Here is a 24332-nt window from a genome sequence, read left to right on the forward strand (position 1 = left end):
AATACTGAATAAATATAGAATACTGAAATGTCATTTTGACATTTCATATTGATTTCCATAGTAACGCAAGTATATATTAATAATTTAGTTGCTAGGACCCCTTGAGCAACCAATAATAGTGTTTTACTTTTAACGATTTTTTTCCGAAACATACAAAATAGAATTAACTGAAAATGAATTCAATTCTGATTAAAGATGGCCCAAAGTATTTAAAAAATTCATTGTCGTTGTGTTCTTATATATTCTAAAAGTATGAAATGCCTAGCTAGACGGGAAGTTAGTTAAAAATCTTCAATCGTCCAATACAAATCTTGGACAAACAAGAAAAAATTTGTACTGTACCGGACAAAGAAGAACACGAACTAATAAAAACGTGGTAAAATAGATAAATAGCTACGAAAGCTATAATTTTTTTTATAGTAACTTACTCAGCTAGTTGCATTTTCAGCATTTTACTAATTAAAATTATTGCATTTATTAATTTGTTTTGAATATTTATACGAAATAGGCCCACTTAATTCTTTTTAAGTATAAATAGAAGAAACTATTTCGAAGGGAAGCAGTGGACTGTATTGGTAAGTTTGGATGGTAATTGCAAACTACTGTGGGGTTGTTTAAGTGTGGAGTAACGAATAGACGATGCAGTGTCATTGACCTTGAATATGAATGGTAGCTTTCGTAGATGGCGATTGTATGCCCAGGATGTGCACATCAACTTGATAGGTGAAATATCTGTTTCAATGCTGATTATTGAACGTTTTGTTTTACACTTGAGCCGGTCATCATCTCCCGGGGTCGATCTACTGCTAGATGAGCTCTACTACTAGCTCCTTCCACTCTTCTCGGTCACTAGCTCCTTGCTGCGATGTACAAATACCGAACTTTAATTTCATCTATGCAGCGAGTTTTAGGGTGTCCATGTGGACGGTTGGTTTCCGTTGGGTATAGGTAAATCTTTCTACAGTGACACCATGGATACGGAAAAAGTGACTCGCAGTTGTAGTGGTACTGTTTGTTAGCATTAAACCAGGCATTGCAGCAAGCAATTCCAATACATACGCGCAACGCCTATGGTGCCGCTGTAGAATAATTTTCCTATACCACTGTATGACGCCATTTGTCTAGCGGTTGTCCACTCGCCGATCGATATGAGTGCCATTGATGAGGATTGCTTTTGAATTTTGTTTACTCGAGCAGTTATACCCACGATAAGACAAAGAAGATAGACAGGACATAACATAGCTCTTATGTTGAATAAATTTAAACAACACATTCATTATTATTATATTTTATTGCATTTTTCTCAGTGATATTTATTATTTAAAAGTATTTCTCACTGGCATGGGATACTGAGTGTCAGCACTATTCAATCGTGAGGTGTTCAATAAATAGAATATCACGATTGAATGAAAATCTTACTCCGTTTTTATACTGATCGTATAACAGTCACGCGACTACACTCACCCGGTATCGCCAAGCCTTGGGCTATATATCTCACTTTGTTTTTATATCTTATATTATTGGCTAAACTGTACTCTTCAATTCGGAAAACAACTCGCTATCTCCACCAACAACTACCAGTCTTCATACTCCGCTAATCACATCTCACATCATCAATCCTCACCTCCACACACGTTTCACTTCAAACTATATTATATTTTTTTTTTACAAAAATCGTAAACCGGTTTCCTACTTTAATACATTTTTAGTTAATCTGTATACAAAAATAAATTACATTTTCCGAGAATATTCAACGAAATTATATTGTATGCTCAAAATAATTCTAATTACAGATCAAAAATGTCTCTATCTGTTTCATACTGCCAATCATCTTTGATCATATCGGCAGCCTTTTCTCCGATCATAATGCACGGCGCGTTGGTGTTTCCGCTTACAATCTCTGGCATAATACTTGCATCAGCCACTCTTAAACCTTTGATTCCGATAACTTTCAGAGTTGGACTGACAACAGATGTTACATCATCAGACGGTCCCATTTTGACAGTTCCTACTGGATGATACATAGTCGTGGATGTATGGGCCATATAACACGTCCAGTATTCTCTACTTTTAAATGTGTATTTGCTACACTCCGGTAATACTATTTCTTCAAGTTTTATATTATCTTTTTTTAATGCTGTTGTATTCTCTAGTTTTATTATTTCTTGAATTCCTCTTAATAATGTCTCCACATCTTCATTTTCATGGAAGTAGTTGGGAAATATGCGCGGACTGTCGTGTGGGTTCGTGCTATTTAATAAAATTTTGCCTCTGGACTTCGGTTGTAGCAGGCAGACCATCGGTACAAAAATGTTGGCGTTCGTAAAGAAGAACGCATTTAAGCGTCGGAACTCTTCACTGATATGAATAAGAGTTCCATTTGTGGGTGGTCTAACATATAAGTGGTACTCTACGTCCGGATATGGTGAATCTTTTTTTGTATTTATAAATCCTATAGTATTAGATTCTCCAACAGATGACAGTCTACCTCTACGCTGTGTTAAATATGTTGCCAAACTCAACGCAATGTCTTTGTCGCTTTGCGTTTGAGCTCTTCCTTTGTTAAATGTAAAAAATAATCTGATGTTTGAGTGATCTTGCAAATTTTCTCCCACAGGTAAATCAGCGATTGTTTTTATTCCCATGTCTGTTAAATGTTGTGAGGGTCCAATGCCTGATAACATTAACAATTGGGGAGAGTTGACAGCACCGCCTGAGACTATTATTTCTTTCTTTGCTTTTATCTCCACGGATTGACCGTTTGCCAATTGAACGACAACCCCAACGGCTTTTTTATTCTTCTCATCAATGTTTATTTTTGTTACTAATGCATTTTTCAAAACGAAAAGATTTCTACGGCTTTTTATTGGCGATAGAAACGCTCTTGCAGATGACATACGTTGACCATTTACTAAATTGCCTTGAACTTTTGTAAATCCTAAGTAATCCTCACCGGAATTTATATCGACAATATTACCATGCCCAAGTTCTTTAACCGCTGCTAGTATCTTGTCTCCCCACAATCCTGTATCGTTAAATTCTCCCACATTTAAATATCCACCAACTCCGTGTGATTGTGTAAAGTTTTCATTCGCTAGAATGTTTGGATCTTCCAAATTCTCGCTCTTTTTGAAGTACTGAAGAACATTCTGGTATCCCCACCCCGTGTTACCTTTCCTCTCCCATTCGTCGTAGTCTCTCGAGTTTCCTCTGACATACAGCATTGAGTTGATCGCACTGGTTCCTCCCAAAGCTTTCCCTCTTGGCCAGCTGCACCGACGGTCTTCCATTATCAAACAGAATCCTGGATCTTTTTCGGGCTTATAATTCCAATCCATATCGGTATTGAAAGCGAACGGAAACAAAGCTGGCACCTAGAAAATGATTCAAGTTAGTATACCTACTGTTATTTTTTAACAACATTGTTGCCATATAATTAAACTATACGTAGTATCACTTCCCTCCATTTTCGAATGTGAATACCACGCTGTCACTTTTATTTTTAGTATGGTTTTTCGTCTGGATTTTAGGACTTGAAGGTGGACAATTAACACACCGGAATTATGATGGAAACGACGAGTTTGATTGATGATAATATATACTAGATTACTACATTTTATATAATTTATTTTACGGATGGCGAAATGTGCGTAGCGCGAGCGAACAGTGTTTTCTGTCTGTTCGCCGCCCACGTTCTGATGCGCTAAAAACAAAACAAAAAAGCCGTTCGCGAACCAACACAATGCGGAGTTCTTCAATATGAAATTTCGCCGGCAACCATATACAACGTTGCCGGTTTATTAATATTTATTTTCGTAATGAACCCACTATTTGTTGGTTTGATATCGATTTGGTCCTCTTCAGATTCACAGAAACATCCCCAAATGGGGGACCATTTGGGAATGTAACAGTAGGTACTTGGCTTATATAATTATATTGATTTATAAAATGGGTTATCACTATACATTCACCCCATTGTACCATAGTTTTTCTTCTTTTTCGTTCACAACCTAAGCTTTTTCAGGTATAAGTGACATTTTTGATCGAGTTCGCTTTCATCTTATGATATTTTCAAAATCCAAAGTTTTCCAATGTAAAGAATGAAAACTATTTTTTTGAGATCTTGACACCGTCTTTTAATCAAAGTTAGTACCTACCATCGGTTAATGTTTCAGACGCAACTAATAAAAATATATTTTCAAGATAAAAAGAACTTTTCATATACCTACAACGTTTTTTGATTTTCTATTGAATTATTATGCTCAATATGCTCAAACTTGTACTTGATATGAAATAAATAAATAAAAAACAAACAAATACAGAATATTGAAATGCCATTTTGACATTTCATTTTGATTTCCATAGTAACGCACGTATATATTAATAATTTAGTTGCTTAGACCACCCCCTTCGCAACCAATAATAGTATTTTACTTTTTACGGAATTTTCTGAAATAACTTTCCATACAAAACAGAATTCACTGAAATTGAATTCAATTCTGCTTAAAGGTCGCTAAAAGTATTGAAAGAATGCATTGGCATCGTGTTCTGATTCTAAAACATTCAAATGTCTAACTAGTCGGGAAGTTAGTTAAAAATCGATTGCAAGATTTGTACTGGACAAACAACCACCGGACAATGAAGAATACGAGCTAATAAAAACGTTGTAATAATTAAATGCTAGAGATATTCTAATATTATATTATAAATATTGATGTTCTCTACTCTATGGAGTCCTATATGATTTTCTTAGGATCGATCATGTTTTTTCTGTTTAAATATAATTGACGAATAACTTTACTCATAAGATTTAAGAATGTAACATTATTTTTTAAATATGCTAAAGAAGTTCAACCCTAGGCACAATGGCAGGCTGACCAACTCTTCCCTTCCATCTAACATGGATATACACCTAATAGATTTAATCGCTAACCATTTGAAGAATCTTTTATTTATCATGCGATTTATCTTACCTCGCTTTCAGCTTTTGGATTTCCACCGGCTTCCACCAACAGGACGTTCCACTTTGAAATTTCTGTCAGTCTGTTTGCTATGACCGATCCAGAGGATCCTGCGCCAACCACAATGAAATCAAACACCTGGAGGCCTGAAAATAGTTGGATTATTTTAAAAATTGCTAGTTTATTACTTGTCGCAAAATTATCCGTATTCCAACGGCAGCACAATTTTTTACTAAATATAATATATTAAATATACTTATTATAATTCATATTTTATATTATTATTAAAATAAAAGTTTATTCAATAAATTGTAGTCAGTGTTTTTTTTACTTGTTATTTAAGGGGGAGACGCATGCGACCAGAGAACCTAGCCGAAAAATACGAAGCTTGCAATTTGAGATTTTTTTTTGATAATTTACAATTTTAACTGTATTAATTAATAAATAGGTATCTGAAAACATTAAAAAGTTTTTTTTTAATTAAAAGATAAACTTACAATTGTAAAAAAAATGTAACAAAATTTGAATTCGTTGCAGGGTCACATCTTATTATTACATTACATTTTATGTTCATATTTATTATTAAAATTTAGTTTATTAAGTTTTCAATTTTTCGTCGTTTAGATTGTTGACTGATTCATCGTTTGAATATTTTTTATATTTATTTTAAAAAACATCGATTTTTATAAAAATATGAATGTGTATAACTTGAAATCATCTTTATTTTTACCAAATTTTATTTTAGTTATTGTCCCAATATTGAATCTCGATTTGGCCTAAAATATTTACATGTTGACCCTTTTCAAAAAATAAATGGTGACCGCTGCATTAGATCATCTAATATGACCATTGACGGTACGCAAGCCTCAGTTTTCTCGATTTCCATGTTGAATACTGAGCGTAAAGCATTTTTGGTACTCGCGCGCGCAAAAACGCACCATGTTGATAGACTCTTAGGTGTTGTACCTGTGGACAATTTTTCGTTTTTCATTTCTAAATCGTCAAATACATAATATTATGCAATGTTTTTGATGTCATCAATAAAGGTGATTATCTGGGCTTATAATTACAAAATAAAAAAACATATTCAGTGCAAAGGGTTTTGATTTTTTGACAAAAAATCGAATATCGGGAACTTGTTCACGGGTTAATAAGATAATTTTTTTCATCAAATTAAATAAATCTGTGAAAAAATGTGTTAAATGGACATACTAAAGATGTTTGTAACATTAATAACTAATTCTCTAAAAAATATGCTTTTATTAGCTTAAAATCATGTAAATATCAACAAACCTATTCATGTTGTATCTTTGGATATGTTCAGCGATATATGGACCAGCGATATGTCCAAAGGTACAAAAAATCAAAATTTTACATTAAAAGTGTGCTGAAGTTTTTTGAGTATACATTTTGACAAAATGCATTCCTTTAACTTAACAATTAATTATTCACAAATCAAATTAAATTTATAAGTTGTATCCAATGATCTCTCAATAATTATGTCAAAATAAACAGTAAATAGTCAAATGCTTAGTTTTAGGTCTAAAAAACACAAATTCAAAATAATTCATAATTTGGCAGCTTTCCTGGACTGAAAATTGGATTGGGTGTTGCCAGAGTTATATGTGCGTAAATCCCTAGAACACTGTATTGCAAAAATATGAATACCTACTGAAATAAAGCCCCTATCCACAGGTACAACACTCTTCCCTATATGAATGTTAAAATGCGAAGCTTCTTCAACCGTGATTTTTCATTCACTAATTTCAAACAAATGCAGTTTCTTGTCATTATTTTTGTGTTACTTTATATTACGACTTTCGCAAAACTTAAATATTAATTACACTAATCCAACAGCGTTGAAGTCCACCTATATTACGAGTTTTACCTCATAGATGAATTACAACTTTAAATGGTAAGAAAGGTCCTACCTCCATTAAGAAGTTTCTCGGTGTAATCCGGCGGCCATGATGTGTCATCATTCAGCTCACATCGGGCGGCCAGAAGTGTGCTGAAACTAGCCAATATGAGAGAAGACATCGCCCCCGGCAATTCGCAGGATCCAGTCGAGTTGAATATATCCATGGTCTTCACCGTTCACCGTAGTTTTCTTAGTACAGGCCAATACAAAAAAAAATCGCCTGCGACACTAGTCTCGTAAATATTTAGCTGAAATAAAAATTAAAAAGTATAATAGTAAATCTTCTCCTTGTCCTAAACATGTGTTGCAAAGTGTCAGCTGGTTGCTTCGCAAAGAAATTATAGATTTACTATCATAAATCGTCAAGTGTTCGATATTAGAACGACGCTCACCTTAGTATAAAACGAATTGAATGATATGCCAAATGTTAGCATGTGGCACCCTCACTCAGCGGATAACTTATACTGGTGGAGCTGTAGTAATTTTGATTTAAAAATAATGATTCTGATCTTAAATATGCATGAACTACGATTTCAGTGTGAATACCTATGTTAAGGTTTATATCAAATGTAAGGTTAGTTCAGTGTTATTCAAAATGTGCGATGCATGCTGTTCGGTAAAAAATATTATTAATTCAGTGCCAATGAACGACTTCAATGATAGATTAATATGCTTTTGACAAATTTCTTCAAACGATAACAAAATTAATATTACACTGACATTTCGTCATTTATTACTATCCAGCAGATTCCTTTTATTTTAATACTGCACTCTTTATACAGCGGCTCTCTATCTATTCTAAATATACTACTGTTACACTACATTACTGTCATTGAGCCTCATGGCCTGTTGTAGTGTTATAATTAATATATATACATATTTACATTTTAATTTATTTAAATATGAATACTTCATTAGTTTTCTTTCACTATTCCGAATTCTGTATTTGATTTTCAAATAGTAATCAATCTACGAAAAAAAGTTTTTAACTGAAGTAGGCACGCAGAAAAAAATATTAAGATTGTCTTTTTCTCAGCTCTAGAAATGGAAAATTTTACCAACCGCTCGATAATGTTTTGAAAATATTAACTTAGTTATCTAATTTTATATATTATATTATAAAAACAACTGTGTTATATTATGGCCCATCTATTACAGATGGTCAAATTAATTTTTCCACGAAACAAATCGCTAATTTTAAGGATTTCGTGAACAGAAACGTGGCTCCGGTGCGGTCTATTCCATTTCAAGCCCTGCTTTTTTGATATACGTACACTTTTGATTGAAGGCTACAAATAACCTCCCTAATTTGGTTCTGAGTTTTGAAAATTTTCAATAGGATATTCTCATACTTGTTTAAAGCGACATGTAAGTTTGGTTTTACACAGAGGGCTCCGTGAAATGAAAATATTTAAAAACCGCTTGTGCGTTGCCTCCCCTATATCCGCGATAACAATGACACGTATTTGCTATTAATGTGTGGATAGCAAGCGGTTCTTAGAAATTTGATATATCACATAACACTTTCTTTCTATTTATGAAAAATGTCTTCAGATTATCAGTGATATAATTATTGTAAAAAAATTGGTTAGATCAAAGGGAAGATAAAATGTCGACTGATTTACGTATTTCAGCAAGTCTAATTAAATTCTAATTAAATCAAAGAAGACACCATTTAAAATTTTATCACTTCACTAAATAATCAGAAAATGTGTGAAATAATTTTTTCACCTTGTCTGTTAGAACAGAAAATTAATTAATTAATGCACCTTACAGCAATACTGCTTATTTGCGACGTAACGTATATTTTTAACAATCTTATTTATATATTTTTTTTAATTAAGTGTACATTGGTGTCAAACCTTTTGACGTAGGACTTCGGCTTTCTTTGCGGTGCGTATGGGGTGCTATGACCATTACGAAATTGAAAGTAATTTGAATCGCTGATATTTTGGTATTCTGATATTTTCAGGACGTGTAGATGCCGGTTACATGTAAATTGTACGTACTACATTTCACCGTAGCACAGTTCGCCGTGAGTTTTCTTTTCCGAAAGTGATGACCGTATAGTATACGGTCATCTCTATAGCACCAAGATGAAAAAATTAGGCGTTGTTATATTTTTCTAATTTAATTACATACCTATTTTCTACTGCCTTTTCCTTTTATTTCGGTAGTTTTTATTACGTGTTTTTGGTACAAGTCGGTTTACGGGAAACCAGGAGGCAACAGCGCCAATTTTCATAGCCGATGTTGGCAAAATTCATGAATTCAAGAACGAAAACCTAACCCAACCTAACAACTAATTCAATATGTCGACTAAATGTATTTTCAAAATTTGTTTGCCGCTGGCTTCCTGTAAAACGACAAGAACCGTGTTTTATTTAGATATGAATTTTATCTCAGTACTATATTATATTTCTGGCACCCAACTCGAGCAAGTCAGCAGCTACGTCTATCTCGGACAGCAGGTGTCCATAGACGGAAGCATGCACGATGAAATTGCTCGAAGAACAAAGCTGGGATGGAGTGCTTTCGGACGTCTGAATAGTATCTTCAAGATTGACCTACCATTATGTCTTAAGCGTAGGGTGTTCAACCAATGTGTGCTACCTGTGCTCACGTTTGGCTGCGAGACGTGGACCCTGAACACGAGAGGTGTCCAAAGGCTAAGAGTCACTCAGCGAGGCATGAAGAGGTGTTTGTTGGGCATCACGCGAAAGGACCGTAAGAGAAACGAATGGGTTAGGAAGCAGACAAGAGTACGCGATGTAATAGACGTTGCCAAACAGCTGAAATGGAGATGGGCGGGGCACATTGCTCGCCGAAAGGACGGCCGCTGGACAAATGCCGTCATCAAGGGGCACGAAACGGCCACAGGGTTGCCCTAAAAGCCGCTGGATTGACGAACTGGTAAAGTTCGGCCGAAATGCGTGGCAGCGAACGACACAGGACCGAGAGAGTTGGAGAAAGCTTGGGGAGGCCTTCATCCAGCAGTGGACTGACCCCGGCTGATGATGATGATGATGACTATACAGACGGTTTTTAATATACGAATTTATATTTCCGATACAAAATTTCACGGTAAAGTGTGATACTGAAATTTGTACGTATGCACCTAGGGGCGGCAGGTTATATGAAAGTATGGTGAGGTTGGCTGGTAATCAATTTATGGCAAAATATTAAATCATTATATTATATGGATACGTTATAATGATGAAGTCAATCCTCCGTGATGTCCTGAATTTTTTTATCGCGTCGCTATTTCTCGTAAGTTGTCGGCTATTGTTGGCCTGCTTCATTCGGTTGTATGAGAAAGCCGATTTTTTGCCCCTCTTTTTATTTCATACCTCTATGGTATGCATGTACAAATTTTCGGACACGGTAAAAACCAGCCGGCAAAGTACGCCTGAACCAATGACATTATTACATTTATATATATATTATTAGAACAGATTATGCCATTCGTCAGACCCGACAAAAAAGTGAGTGTATTTTTTTTCCAGATGCTTCGTCCATATTAATGTCATTTGGCTTGAACGCATAGAGGGAAATACTACGCCTAATGGTTGTCTGTGGCAAAGAAGTTTCACTTAAAAAAAAAAAATTTGATCAGATAATTGACCACGACTGTAACTGCATATTTGCGATAAAATATACGTTGTATGCACACTCATTGTTTTTTTCTTATCGCTATCTCAGGCCAGTTTCCTAAAATTAAAAAAAAAATATATATTTTGCGAGATGATTTTATGATATACGAAGCTAATCACCTTATGGCCAACGCACCCTTATCAAATATGGAAAAAAACCAGGATTGTCATTATAAAATGGTAATTAAAAAAACTCTACAAAACAGTGACTATCTTAAATTTGTGGAGATGCGATTTCTTCACGTACGATGGAATCAAGTAGAGCCAATGTATTGTTTTTATTTAATAAAACGCATTTTTTTTAGTACTTATTCCACTTTTAATCAATAGATTAGGACCGGTTTCGTCCGCCTCAGAGGGACATTTTCAACTCAAGTTGAAAATGTCCCTCTGAGGCGGACTATTATATTTATATTGATGAATCTATTGATTAAAAGTGGAATAAGTACTATAAAAAAAATGCGTTTTATTAAATAAAAACAACAATACAATGCAGTTCCACCATGAATTGACAGTTAACAAAATAAAAGAAATTAGAGCCAATGTGGTAATACTGGTAATGGTTGTTATGGTAGACTGTACTGTCAAACAAGATCTTCTTGGCTACGTGTTAAAACTGTGAACTAACAAGCTCCTCCCATTTTTAACCGCACTTCGATTATAGCACCTTCCGGTTAGCGACGACTTGTCCACGTGTTAAAACTGTGAACTAAGAAGCTCCTCCTATTTAGTCGACGACAGCGACTTCCGGCTGATGTCTAAATCTTCTTGTTGGACAGTACTCACATCAAGCCTATTGTATCACTGTCCGCCCTTATCCGACTATGCCTTGTTTCGTGCCATAACTATAGAACCTAGATCTTGTGATCGAAAAATGTCATCTCTTGAATTCTCATTTCTTGAATTTGAAACGGTAAAATAAAGCAGCCGAATTTCAAATGAAATGGAAATTCTTCAATTCCATGAAAATCTGATTTATTAAAAAGGTCTCGAATTTGAGCTCAAATGGATTCAATCGGTAGAAAATTTAGGCAAAATGAGTTTAAAAAAAAGATACCTATCTCTCGAGAAATCAATGAATCTACCTGAAAATAAAAATTAATTCGAGAATTGTCGTCTCTCGAGAAACGATAAAAGTCTAGAAATCACAAGCTTTTATCGAACCTCACGGTAATGTTATTTTATTCTAGTTGCAATCATGGGATCCTTGATATCATTAGCACCACGAGATGCGACCAATGTTCTGTTTTGTCCGGTCACCGTTTTCGTTATAGATGTTAAGGTTTCTAATGCTTAAGTTTGGGTGGTTTTCCATAAGCTGGCCATATACGTACAGTTTTGGTAACCGGTTGAACATGTCAGTTAATACGTAATGGCGGCTATACAGTTATCTTTGGTAGATAATCTGCTGCGCCCATAGACGGACAGTTTTCGACCTGCCAGATGTGTGCCAGGTTCAAACTGCCAGCGACCCCCACTCCCGTGTTTTTGTAAAACTGTTGGAATTTCAACTCACCGAAAGTTCTCGGGTGACGTTAGATGTTGGTAACGTAAAGTATAATATACCGCGCGATACAACTGCGGCTGGTGTTGCTTGTTATAAAATACAAATTCATTTATTATTAAAAATGTAATAATATTATGTACGCGGAGATCGCAAATATTATATTTTATTTATTTTTACGAGAGTAAAACAAATTTATAGTTATTTTTATGTAAACATATTATTTTATACAATATAATATAAATGTTAAAATTTTAGAGAGCATTATAAATATTAAGTTATTGTGAAAATATAGACTAATAACTCAGTACTCAAATTTTATTTATTGTATGTAGTGAATATTACAAATTATTAATTTAAGACGTTCACAACATAAATTAACACACCTAATTGTGAATAACAATGTCGGTAAATCTAAATAAAATTTAAGTATATATTTTTATAATATCATAGTAATTAATTATTATACTGATGATTGATGTAAATATAATTTTGTGGCATGTTTAAATTTATTGTATATAAAATCAATACCTTTATAAATATTACCGTTTTCTGAAAATATGACAAAATAGATAATTAATACTGCCCATTAAAGGGATAATGTATTCAAAAGAAAAGATTATATTTTATATTTACACGAATGTGTATAATATTGTTTCGGTGAATCGATAAAATACACAATCCAATAGCGAAATCATGATTTATTTTACCAACTTCATAGGTGTGTATTTTATGTCAATTTGTTTCTAATAAAAACCATTATAACCATAATAAATTCAAAGTAAAATTATTCGTGTATCAATATCGTTCAAGTATACCCTACCCAAAACTAATTTAAACAATACCCTTGTGTAATATCTCCGCGAATCTAACCTCCATAGTTTTTGACACTTGCTCTGCCACAGACAATAACTGTACATATATGGGCACGTCTGTTGACAGTCCGACAGATTTAAATGGGGTAGTTAAACTGATCTGTGGTGTGCCCACTTATTGAACAGTTATTGTCTGTGCCATGTTCAACCTGTTACGAAAACTGTACGTCTGTGGCCAACTATAGAGTCGAAGAAGTTAATTGCAAGTTTTAGGATGTGGTCGTCTATTTCTTCTATTTCGAAGTCCCTGCGTATCACAGAATTGCGGACGTATTTGGGGGCGTTTGTAATCATTCTGAGTGTCGTGCTTTGTATTCTTTGGAGCTTTTTTAAGTGGTTGGAGCTGCTATGGGCCCATATGGGGCAGTCGTATGTCAGTACTGGTCTTATTATCGCTGTGTATAATACGAGTAGGAGTTGCTTGCTTCTGAGAGAGAGATTTCTTCTTTTGCCTATCATTGGGGTTAATCTAGCTCTAATGGATCTGGCTTGTTTGATTTTGTCGTCGATATGGATGACAAAGTTCAGTCTGGTATCTAGGTGCAGTCCTAGGTATTTGACTGAGTTCGACCATGGAATTAATATGTTATGCATTTGGAGTTTACGTCTTTTTGGGTAGTGTCTATTGTTGCGTCTAACGAATGCGACTGCTGCGCTTTTGCCTGCATTTATTTTGATGCGCCAAATGTCGCACCATGCAGATGTACTGTGTGCAGCGTGTTAGACTATTTTTACGGCTTGGTTATAATTCATTGATCTGGCGAGAATGGCAGTGTCGTCAGCGTATTGAGCTATGATGCATGATTTTTCGGTGCTGTTATCTGAAATTGGAATGTCCATGGTATACAGATTATATAGTGTGAGAGCTAGGACGGAGCCTTGCGGGACTCCAGCTTTGGTAGTCCGTATGGTGGAGCTAGTGCCGTGATATTTTACAGAAAACTGCCTTTTTGTGAGGAAGGAGTTGAGAATTTTAATCATCGGGAGTTCAATTTATGCTCTGGAGAGCTTGACTATAAGTCCTTTGATCCAGACTTTGTTGAAGGCTTAGGCTATATCTAAGAACAGTCTTATGGCAAATTTGTGTTGGTTGTAAGTTTCTGTTATGTATTCAGTGGTGCGGAGCAACTGATGGTTCGTGGAGTGTCCTAGTCTAAATCCGTGTTGCTCATCTGGTATGAGTTTTTTGTCGTATATCATGATGTTAAGTCTGGAGCTTATGGCTCTTTCAAGTATTTTGCTCATTGTAGGGAGCAAGCTAATTGGTCTATGGTTTTGTGGAATTTTTAGGTTTTTTCCTGGTTTCGGCAGGAGTATTATGTCTGCAATTTTCCAGGCATCTGGGAAGTAGTGTTGCTCGAGATAGGCATTGATGATGTGTGTTAGTTCTTCTACGCTATTGTCTGGGAGCTTTTTAAGAGTGAGATTGCTGATCCCATCGTTGCCTGGTGCTTTGCGATTCTTTAGTCGCTTAATTATGTATCCTATTTCTGATGAAGTGACGGCTGTTAGTGGCTGTGGTGGTGGACTAGGTCTTGAGTTTAATATTGCACCGGCCTCTCTATTGATTGAATTAACGTGTCGTTTGGTTAGCGTGTCTTTGGAGTCTATCGGGTTAGGTGTGAATTGGTCTACTAAGTTATCTGCAAAAAGTTCGCCTTTATCTGTTGTGGTGAAGACTGGGCCTCTTGGGCCGACTGGGACATTTTTTTGTCATTAGAATTTTAGTAAGTGCCCAGTAAGGGTTGGTGCCCTTCACTAGGTCTTTGAGTTTATTAATCCATCTATTGTTTTGGTAATCGGAGATTTCTCTGTCGATTCGTTTTTAAGCTCTTTGGCTCTCGCAAATGTGGCCAGATCGCCTGTGCGTTGTCCGGGTTTTCTGTAACGGTTTATGTCCGTTATGAGTAATCTGATGTGCTTAGGTAAGTCTTGTCTGTGTTTGGGTGTTGAGCTTGTTGGGGTAGAGGCGGATTTAATTGCGTCTTGAATTGTGGTTGTTAAGTATGCAATTGCGTCGTTGATCTGTTGTTCGTTAGTGAGTAGTGTTTGAGGTGTTTTTCTAGATAGGATCCGAAATCTTCCCAAGATATTTTGTATTTAGTGTCATTTGGTAGTGTGGCGAATGGATCTACTGGATCTCCTAGATACAGTAGAACGGGTCTGTGGTTTGAGTTGAGTTCGTTTGTTACCCGGATTATGGGTATGTAGCTGGTGTTCCGAAGGATAGCAAAGTCTAAGATGTTTGACAATTTTGATAATAGAGGTAATTAAGTTTGACACCCAAATCACCAAGTCTAAGGTTTTACTTGTACTTTTTAGCAATACACATAGTTATTATTTTCATACCATTTTTACTATGCTATTATCGTACAACATGTAAACAAAATAATTTTAGCTATTTCTATATATCATATTTAAATATATTCCAAATGATTCTCCCCGATTTGCCGCCCATCGAGTAAATGCCGTCCCCAAGCGACGCTCAATCTGCCTACCCCTACGGGACGTCACTGAAAAGGGCCCTATAAGATACGGCCCCTTCCCGTATGCGGGATCTTGTGCGATATAGTTCCGCCACTGATTACTAGTTAAGTGAAGTTAACTACTAGCAGTGGCGACCGGTGAATTATTTTACTGGAAGTTCACTTTTTTTAAGTACTTTCATATTATTATTATTTATTTGAATGAGGAATCCATTCTTTTGTTTTTCATCGACACAAATTTTTCAATCACGAGACATGTAAAACAGAATAGTGCATTTAATTTGTCACATCCACAATACACATAGCCAAAAAATTTGTTCATATTGTTTTATTTTGAATGTTCTTTCGTACTTTTTAGTTTTTGAAACTCATTGTTGTTTTAATTTTAGGTTAGGTGCAGGTCTATCGCTATTTTTAATATGAAGACGTTCTTCAAAAGTATTAAGTAGAATGTTTTTTTATGTATTCGAAATCAAACGGTGCTATTTTAAAACAAAAACTAATGTACACAATAACTAAAAATATGATATTGAAAAATAATCACGAAAGCACTCATTAATTATTTACAGCTAGCAGACGAAACTTATTAATATGTGCAGAAACCATTTTTCGTCCCGTGCTATTTTTTCTAATTTTCTAATTTTTAAATGATTTTCATTTGTTATTATATTGAATAATAGGACATTCACTTTAAAATATTATATTATATTTCCATTTCCTATTTCTGAAAAAAAATCTTTTACCAGTCAAGTTATTTTTTGTGGGAAAAAAAGATTCCATGTGCCTTTGTTGTGGTCAGATCACTAAGAGTAAATTTATTATTATTAATCCTAGACTTCTCAATTTGCAAATAAAAATAATGGACAATCATGTCTAGATGTACCTACTTTGTTCCAAAAGTGTATTTACGGATAAAAATCTATGTATTATGCAAAGTTAAAAAGTTCACATTGGTCAAAAAATGCTATATTTCAATTGTTTATTATTTAATTATTATATTTTATTGAGATACAATATTATTATTATGATACACTAATCTTCATCAATTGTTAGGTAACATAAAAATATGATTAATAAACACTACATTTATTTGAAAATGTTACTCAATTGACAAAAATACAATACATATTACCCAGTATTCATGCACATGGAATGATCTTTCCCTGACTACCTGTACTAGAAACACACTTTTATAGGACAAAGTTTTTTTTTGCAAAAATGTTTATACACAGAAAAATACGTTAAGAAATTCTCCACAAGTTGGCATTAATAGTTAACTGTATACAAAAAATAGAGTTGGAATAATATTTGCTTGTGGTCTCCACGTGTAATACAGGCAGTCTTGTTTTGACGCCGACGAAGATTAACGACAATATACGAATCCGAATTCGAACGTGAGAGCGCCGCTCCCAATCAGCAAATTAACGTATATAATATTATTTGGCTATTGCTATTTCACTCACTCTCATTATCTCAAATCAGGATTACTGGTTCGCTTTGAAAATTCGCTCCTATAGACATTGAATATAGGATTTAAAATAGGCGGTTAAAACACATATTAGAAATTGTTTTTGTATATTATGAATTAACGACTACGGTAATAGATCAGAACACTGTCTTTTAATAAATGAAATATTTAAAAAAAAAATCTTTTCTTATAAATTGGGTGTTCAGCGCTCTCTCGCGTTCAAGGGCGCATCGCCACTGACTACTAGCCTTTGAACATGTTAATGTTTTTTTGGGGAGTGTCAGCATTATTCATTAAATAGAATATCACGATTGAATGAAATTTTCACTCCGTTTTTATCTTGATCGTATAACAGTCACTCCACTACAGTAACTCAGTATCGCCAAGCCTTGGGCTATATATCTCACTTGTTTATATATCTTATATTATTGGCTAAACTGTACTTGTCAATTTGGAAAACAACTCGCTATCTCCACTAGCAACTACCAGTCTTCATACTCCGCTAATCACATCTCACATCACCAATCCTCACCTCCACACACGTTTCACTCCAGACTATATTATATTTTTTTTCCCAAAAATCATAAACCGGTTTCGTACTTTAATACATTTTTAGCTAATCTGTACACGAAAATAAATTTCATTTTCCTAGAATATTCAACGAAATTATATTGAATACATATCAAAAATGTCTTCATCTATTTCATACTGCCAATCATCTTTGATCATATCAGCAGCCTTTTCTCCGATCATAATGCACGGCGCGTTGGTGTTTCCGCTTACAATCTCTGGCATAATACTTGCATCAGCCACTCTTAAACCTTTGATTCCGATAACTTTCAGAGTTGGACTGACAACAGCTGTTACATCATCAGACGGTCCCATTTTAACAGTTCCTACTGGATGAAACACAGTCGTGGATGTATGGGCCATATAACACATCCAGTATTTTCTACTTTTAAATGTGTATTTGCTACACTCCGGTAATACTATTTCTTCAAGTTTTATATTATCTTTTTTTAATGCTGTTGTATTCTCTATTTTTATTATTTCTTGAATTCCTCTCATTAATGTCTCCACATCTTCATTTTTATGGAAGTAGTTGGGAAATATGCGCGGACTGTCGTGAGGGTTCGTGCTATTTAATAAAATTTTGCCTCTGGACTTCGGTTGTAGCAGGCAGACCATCGGTACAAAAGTGTTGGCGTTCGTATACAAGAACGGATTTGAGCGTCGGAACTCTTCACTGATATGAATAACAGTTCCATTTGTGGGTGGACTAACATATAAGTGGTACTGTACGTCCGGATATGGTGAATCTTTTTTTGTATTTATAAATCCTATAGTATTAGATTCTCCAACCGATGACAGTCTACCTCTACGCTGTGTTAAATATGTTGCCAAACTCAACGCAGTGTTTTTGTCGCTTTCCGCTTGAGCTCTTCCTTTGTTAAATGTAAAAAATAATCTGATGTTTGAGTGATCTTGCAAATTTTCTCCCACTGGTAAATCAGCGATTGTTTTTATTCCCATGTCTGTTAAATGTTGTGAGGGTCCAATGCCTGATAACATTAACAATTGGGGAGAGTTGACAGCACCGCCTGAGACTATTATTTCTTTCTTTGCTTTTATCTCCACGGATTGACCGTTTACCAATTGAACGACAACCCCAACGGCTTTTTTATTCTTCTCATCAATGTTTATTTTTGTTACTAATGCATTTTTCAAAACGAAAAGATTTCTCCGGCTTTTTATTGGCGAAAGAAATGCCCTTGCAGATGACATACGTTGGCCATTTACTAAAGTGCCTTGAACTTTGGTGAATCCTAAGTAATTCTCACCGGAATTTATATCGACAATATTATCATGCCCAAGTTCTTTAACCGCTGCTAGTATCTTGTCTCCCCACAATCCTGTATCGTTAAATTCTCCCACATTTAAATATCCACCAACTCCGTGTGATTGTGTAAAGTTTTCATTCGCTAGAATGTTTGGATCTTCCATATTCTCGCTCTTTTTGAAGTACTGAAGAACATTCTGGTATCCCCACCCCGTGTTACCTTTCCTCTCCCATTCGTCGTAGTCTCTCGAGTTTCCTCTGACATACAGCATTGAGTTGATCGCGCTGGTTCCTCCTAAGGCTTTCCCTCTTGGCCAGCGGCACTGACGGTCTTCCATTATCAAACAGAATCCTGGATCTTTTTCGGGCTTATACTTCCAATCCATATCGGTATCGAAAGCGAACCGAAACAAAGCTGGCACCTAGAAAATGATTCAAGTTAGTATACCTACTGTTATTTTTTAACAACATTGTTGCCATATAATTAAACTATACGTAGGTACTTGGCTTATATAATTCTATTGATTTATAAAATGGGTTATCACTATACATTCACCACATTGTAACATAGTTTTTTTTCTTTTTCCTCACAACCTGAGCTTTTTCAGGTATGAGTGACATTTCTGATCGAGTTCGCTTTCATCTTATGATATTTTCAAAATCCAAAGTTTTCCAATGAAAGTTTTTGAGGGAGACCCGCCTTGGATTTTAATGTCATAAAACTATTTTTTTGAGATCTTGACACCGTCTTTTAATAAAAGTTAGTACCTACCATTGTTTAATACCTTAATTCATAAATAATTACAAGATAAAAAGACCTTTTTAAATACAACGTTTTTAAATGTTATGTTGAATTATTATGCTCAATGTGCTCAAACCTGTACTTGATATGAAGTAAATAAAAAACAAACAAATATATAATACTGAAATGTCATTTTGATTTCCATAGTAACGCACGTATATATTAATAATTTAGTTGCTAGGACCATCCCCTTAGCAACCAATAATTGTCTTTTACTTATTACGGATTTTTCTGAAATAAGTTTCAATACAAAATAGAATTAACTGAATTTGAATTCAATTCTGCTTAAAGATGGCTAAAAGTATTAAAAGAATGCACTATTGCACGTGCACAATGCGTGCTTCATTTTCGTAGGACACTCACACAGTCAAAATCCCTGCATTAACATGCGCCGTATTGAATATAGCCTATCGGTATTCAATTTATTATCTGTTCTGTGATATTAGGTCTGCGTGACTTCATGAGTGAGGATTGTGACTGTGGTGAATGGAATATACGTCTTAGCGGGTTGACCCCTCTTCCCTTGTAATTATACGGCACGCCATACCCGTGCCTAAGGAACTCATGAATAGGCGAAACAATCTGAGGGATCCAATGTTTTTTATAATTTCACGACAAAAAGCAAGATAGCGCGGACGACACAAACGGACACTAATGATCCTAATATTTATGATCATTAAGCGAGACGCATTTGATAACCTCTTATGGTAGACACTGGTCGATAGGTAGGTATAATGTAGATTAAAAATAATTACAAGATAAAAAGAACTTATTATAAACGTTTTTTAAATTTTTTTGTTTAAATTTTTGCCCAATATGCTCAAAATTGTACTTGATGTGAAATAGAAAACAAACAAACAGATATAGAATACTGAAGTGTCATTTTGACATTTCATTTTGATTTCCATAGTAACGCTCGTATATATTAATGATTTAGTTGCTAGGACCACCCCCTTAGCAACCAATAATAGTTTTTTTCTTTTAACGGATTTTTCTGAAATAACTTTCCATACAAAACAGAATTAACTGAAATTGAATTCAATTCTGCTTAAAGATGGCTAAAAGTTTTAAAATAATGCATTGGCATCGTGTTCTGATTCTAAAACATTCAAATGTCTAACTAGTCGTTAAGTTAGTTAAAAATCGATTGCAAGATTTGTACTGGACAAATAACCACCGGACAAAGACGAATACGAGCTAATAAAAACGCTGTAATAACTAAATGCTAGAGATATTCTAATATTATATTAAAAATATTAATGTTCTCTACTCTATGGAGGCCCTTCCTAAGATCGATCATGTTTTTTTAAAATAAATATAATTGACAAATAACTTTACTCATAAGATTTAAGAATGTAACATTATTTTTTAAATATGCTAAAGAAGTTCAACCCTAGGCACAATAGCAGGCTGACCAACTCTTCCCTTCCAGCTAACATGGATATACACCTAATAGATGTAATCGCTAACCATTTGAAGAATCTTTTATTTTTTATGAGTTTAATCTTACCTCGCTTTCAGCTTTTGGATTTCCACCGGCTTCCACCAGCAGGACGTTCCACTTTGGAATTTCTGTCAGTCTGTTTGCTATGACCGATCCAGAGGATCCTGCGCCAACCACAATGAAATCAAACACCTGTAGGCCTGAAAATCGTGGGATTGTTTAAAAAATTGCTAGTTAATCACTACTCGCAAAATGATCCGTTTTCCAACGGTAGCACAAATACGGGGTTTGGGTAGAAATCCCGAAGGCCAGAATCCCAAAGGCCGAAATCTCGAATGCTGAAATCCCGAATGGCCGAAATCCCGAAAGCCTAAATCCTGAAAGCCGAAATCCCGAAAGCTGAAATCCCGAATACCGAAATCCCGAACGCTGAAATCCCGAAAGGTCGAAAATAAAAAAATATAAACACCAATAATTGCGCAATCTTGAATTGCGCAATTTTCGCAAGAGAGACAAAACCCATTTTTTCCGGAAAATGGGTTTTGCAGATTGCGCATTTTATTTTGCAGGAGAGACAATTTTGTAGAACAAAATGGATTTTGCCTCTCTCGCAAAATCATTGATGTTTATATTTTTTATTTTTATATATTTCCACAAAAAATGGGTTTTCGTCTCTCTTGTAAAAAATTGCGCAATTTATGAATGCGCAATTATTGGAGTTTATATTTGTTTATTTTTCGGGATTTCCGCCTTCGGGATTCCGGCCATTCGGGATTTCGGCCATTCGGGATTTCAGCGTTCGGTATTCGGGATTTCGGCTTTCGGGATTTAGACTTTCGGGATTTTGGCCATTCGGGATCTCAGCATTCGGGATTTCGGCCTTCGGGATTTCGTCCGGCACCCCAAATAGGGGAAGGTGTTGTACCTGTGGACAATTTTTCGTTTTTCATTTCCAAATCGTCATGTATATAATATTATGCAATGTTTTTGCTGTCATCAATAATGGTGATTATCTGGGCTTATAATTATTACAAAATAAAAAAACATATTCAGTGCAAAGGGTTTTGATTTATTGACAAAAAATCGAATATCGGGAACTTGTCCACGGGTTAATAAGATAATTTTTTTCATCAAATTAAATAAATCTGTGAAAAAATATGTTAAATGGACATTCAAAAAATGTTTGTAACATTAATAACTAATTCTATAAAAAATATGCTTTTATTAGCTAAAAATCATGTAAATATCAAAAATCTATGCAAGTTGTACCTTTGGATGCGTCCACAAGTACAACCAGCAATATTTCTAAAGGTACAACAAATCAAAATTTTGCATTAAAAGTGTGCTGAAGTTTTTTAAGTATACATTTTGACAAAATGCATTACTTTAACTTAACAATTAATAATTCACAAATCAAATTACATTTATAAGTTGTATCCAATGATCTCTAAATAATTATGATAAAATAAACAGTAAATGGTCAAATGCTTACTTTTGGATGTAAAAAACACAAATTCAAAATAATTCATAATTTGGCAGCTTTCCTGGACTGAAAATTTGATTGGGTGTTGCCAGAGTTATATGTGCGTAATGCGCGATATAAAGCTTCTTCACTCGTGATTTTTCGTTTACTAATTTCAAACTAATCGTAGTTTTTTGTCATTATTAAGACAGATCCTACCTCCATTAAGAAGTTTCTCGGTGTAATCCGGCGGCCATGATGTGTCATCATTCAGCTCACATCGGGCGGCCAGAAGTGTGCTGAAACTAGCCAAAATGAGAGAAGACATCGCCCCAGGCAATTCGCAGGATTCAGTCGAGTTGGATATATCCATGGTTTTCACCGTTCACCGTCGTTTTCGACGTACAGGTCGATATAAATAAAATTCGCCTGCGATACTAGTCTCGTAATTATTAAGCTGAAATAAAGATTAAAAAATGAAATAGTAAATCTCCCAGTCCTAAACAGGTTTGATCCATGTGTTGCAAAGTGTCAGCTGGTTGCTTCGCAAAGAAATTATAAATTTACTATCATAAATCGTCAAGTGTTCGATATTAGAACGATGCTCACCATAGTATAAAACGAATTGAATGATATGCCAAATGTTAGCATGTGGCACCCTCACTTAGCGGACAATTTATACTCGTGGAGCTGTAGTAATTTTGATTTAAAAATAATGATTCTAATTTTAAATTTTCAATATGCATGAACTACGATTTCAGTGTGAGGTTATTTCAGTATTATTCAAAATGTGCGATGCATGCTGTTCGGTAACAAATATTATTAATTCAGTGCCAATGCACGATTTCAATAATAGATTAATATGCTTTTGACAAATTTCCTCAAACGATAACAAAATTCAAATTACACTGACATTTCGTCATTTATTACTATCGAGAGGATTCCTTTTATTTAAAAACTGCACTCTTTATAATGCGGCCCTCAGAGTCCAGTACGTAAGGCGCGTGTTTATGATTGTTTCTTTTATATTACTTAATATACTACTGTTTCACTACATTACTGTCATTGAGCCTCATGGTTTGTTGTAGTGTTATAAAAAATATATATATACATACATATTTACATTCCAATTTATTTAAATATGAATACTTAATTAGTTTTCATTCACTATTCCATACTCTGTATTTGATTTTCAAATAGTAATCAATCTACAAAAAAAAGTTTTTAACTGAAGTAGTACGCAGAAAAAAATATTAAGATTGTCTTTTTCTCAGCGCTAGAAATGGAAAATTTTACGAACCGGAGCGCTCGATAATGTTCTGAAAATATTAACATAGTTATCTAATTTTATATATTATATTATAAAAACAAGTGTGTTATATTATGGCCCATCTATTTCAGATGGTCAAATTAATAAAATTAATTAAAAGGATTTCGTGAACAGAAACGTCGCTCCGGTGCGGTCTATTCCATTTCAAGTCCTGCTTTTTTGATATACGTACACTTTTGATTGAAAAGCTACAAATAACCTCCCTAATTTGGTTCTGAGTTTTGAAAATTTTCAATAAGATGTTCTCATATTTGTTTAAAGCGACATGTAAGTTTGGTTTTACACAGAGGGCTCCGTGAAATGAAAATATTTAAAAACCGCTTGTGCGTTGCCTCCCCTATATCCGCGATAACAATGACACGTATTTGCTATTAATGTGTGGATAGCAAGCGGTTCTTAGAAATTTGATATATCACATAACACTTTCTTTCTATTTATGAAAAATGTCTTCGGATTATCAGTGATGTAATTAAAAAAAAAAATAGGTTCGATCAAAGGGAAGATAAAATGTCGACTGATTTACGTATTCCAGCAAGTCTAATTAAATTCTAATTAAATCAAAGAAGACACAATTTTAAATTTTATC

General features: G+C 34.6%; 2 protein-coding genes across 2 annotated transcripts; both read right to left on the reverse strand.

The window, feature by feature from the left end:
• Window positions 1–1715: 1715 nt before the first annotated feature.
• On the reverse strand, window positions 1716–8680 carry LOC147069500 (glucose dehydrogenase [FAD, quinone]-like). Its single transcript, XM_085950275.1, has 4 exons — window positions 8614–8680; window positions 6893–7130; window positions 4974–5107; window positions 1716–3374 (listed from the first exon to the last, which is right to left on the reverse strand). Exons 2-4 carry the CDS (start codon window positions 7044–7046, stop codon window positions 1788–1790), a joined length of 1875 nt encoding a protein of 624 aa, XP_085806401.1. The 5' UTR covers window positions 7047–7130; window positions 8614–8680; the 3' UTR covers window positions 1716–1787.
• Window positions 8681–17534: 8854 nt separating this feature from the next.
• LOC147069501 (glucose dehydrogenase [FAD, quinone]-like) lies at window positions 17535–22869 on the reverse strand. Its single transcript, XM_085950820.1, has 4 exons — window positions 22636–22869; window positions 21021–21154; window positions 18275–19130; window positions 17535–17728 (listed from the first exon to the last, which is right to left on the reverse strand). Exons 1-4 carry the CDS (start codon window positions 22787–22789, stop codon window positions 17535–17537), a joined length of 1338 nt encoding a protein of 445 aa, XP_085806946.1. The 5' UTR covers window positions 22790–22869.
• Between the last annotated feature and the right edge of the window lie 1463 nt (window positions 22870–24332).

Source organism: Rhyacophila brunnea, unplaced genomic scaffold (assembly GCF_057557595.1).
Source record: "Rhyacophila brunnea isolate RB1 unplaced genomic scaffold, BYU_Rbru_1.0 scaffold_23, whole genome shotgun sequence".
Taxonomy (NCBI): domain Eukaryota; kingdom Metazoa; phylum Arthropoda; class Insecta; order Trichoptera; family Rhyacophilidae; genus Rhyacophila; species Rhyacophila brunnea.

Coding starts and splice junctions, on each gene's coding strand:
- LOC147069500 (XM_085950275.1), bottom strand. CDS start 7,046: ATGGATATATTCAACTCGACTGGATCCTGCGAATTGCCGGGGGCGATG. Junction 5,108..6,892: donor CGAGAAACTTCTTAATGGAG/GTAGGACCTTTC, acceptor AACTATTTTCAG/GCCTCCAGGTGTTTGATTTC. Junction 3,375..4,973: donor ATCCAAAAGCTGAAAGCGAG/GTAAGATAAATC, acceptor ATCATTTTCTAG/GTGCCAGCTTTGTTTCCGTT.
- LOC147069501 (XM_085950820.1), bottom strand. CDS start 22,789: ATGGATATATCCAACTCGACTGAATCCTGCGAATTGCCTGGGGCGATG. Junction 19,131..21,020: donor ATCCAAAAGCTGAAAGCGAG/GTAAGATTAAAC, acceptor ATCATTTTCTAG/GTGCCAGCTTTGTTTCGGTT. Junction 17,729..18,274: donor CGACAAAAACACTGCGTTGA/GTTTGGCAACAT, acceptor ATGATGTAACAG/CTGTTGTCAGTCCAACTCTG.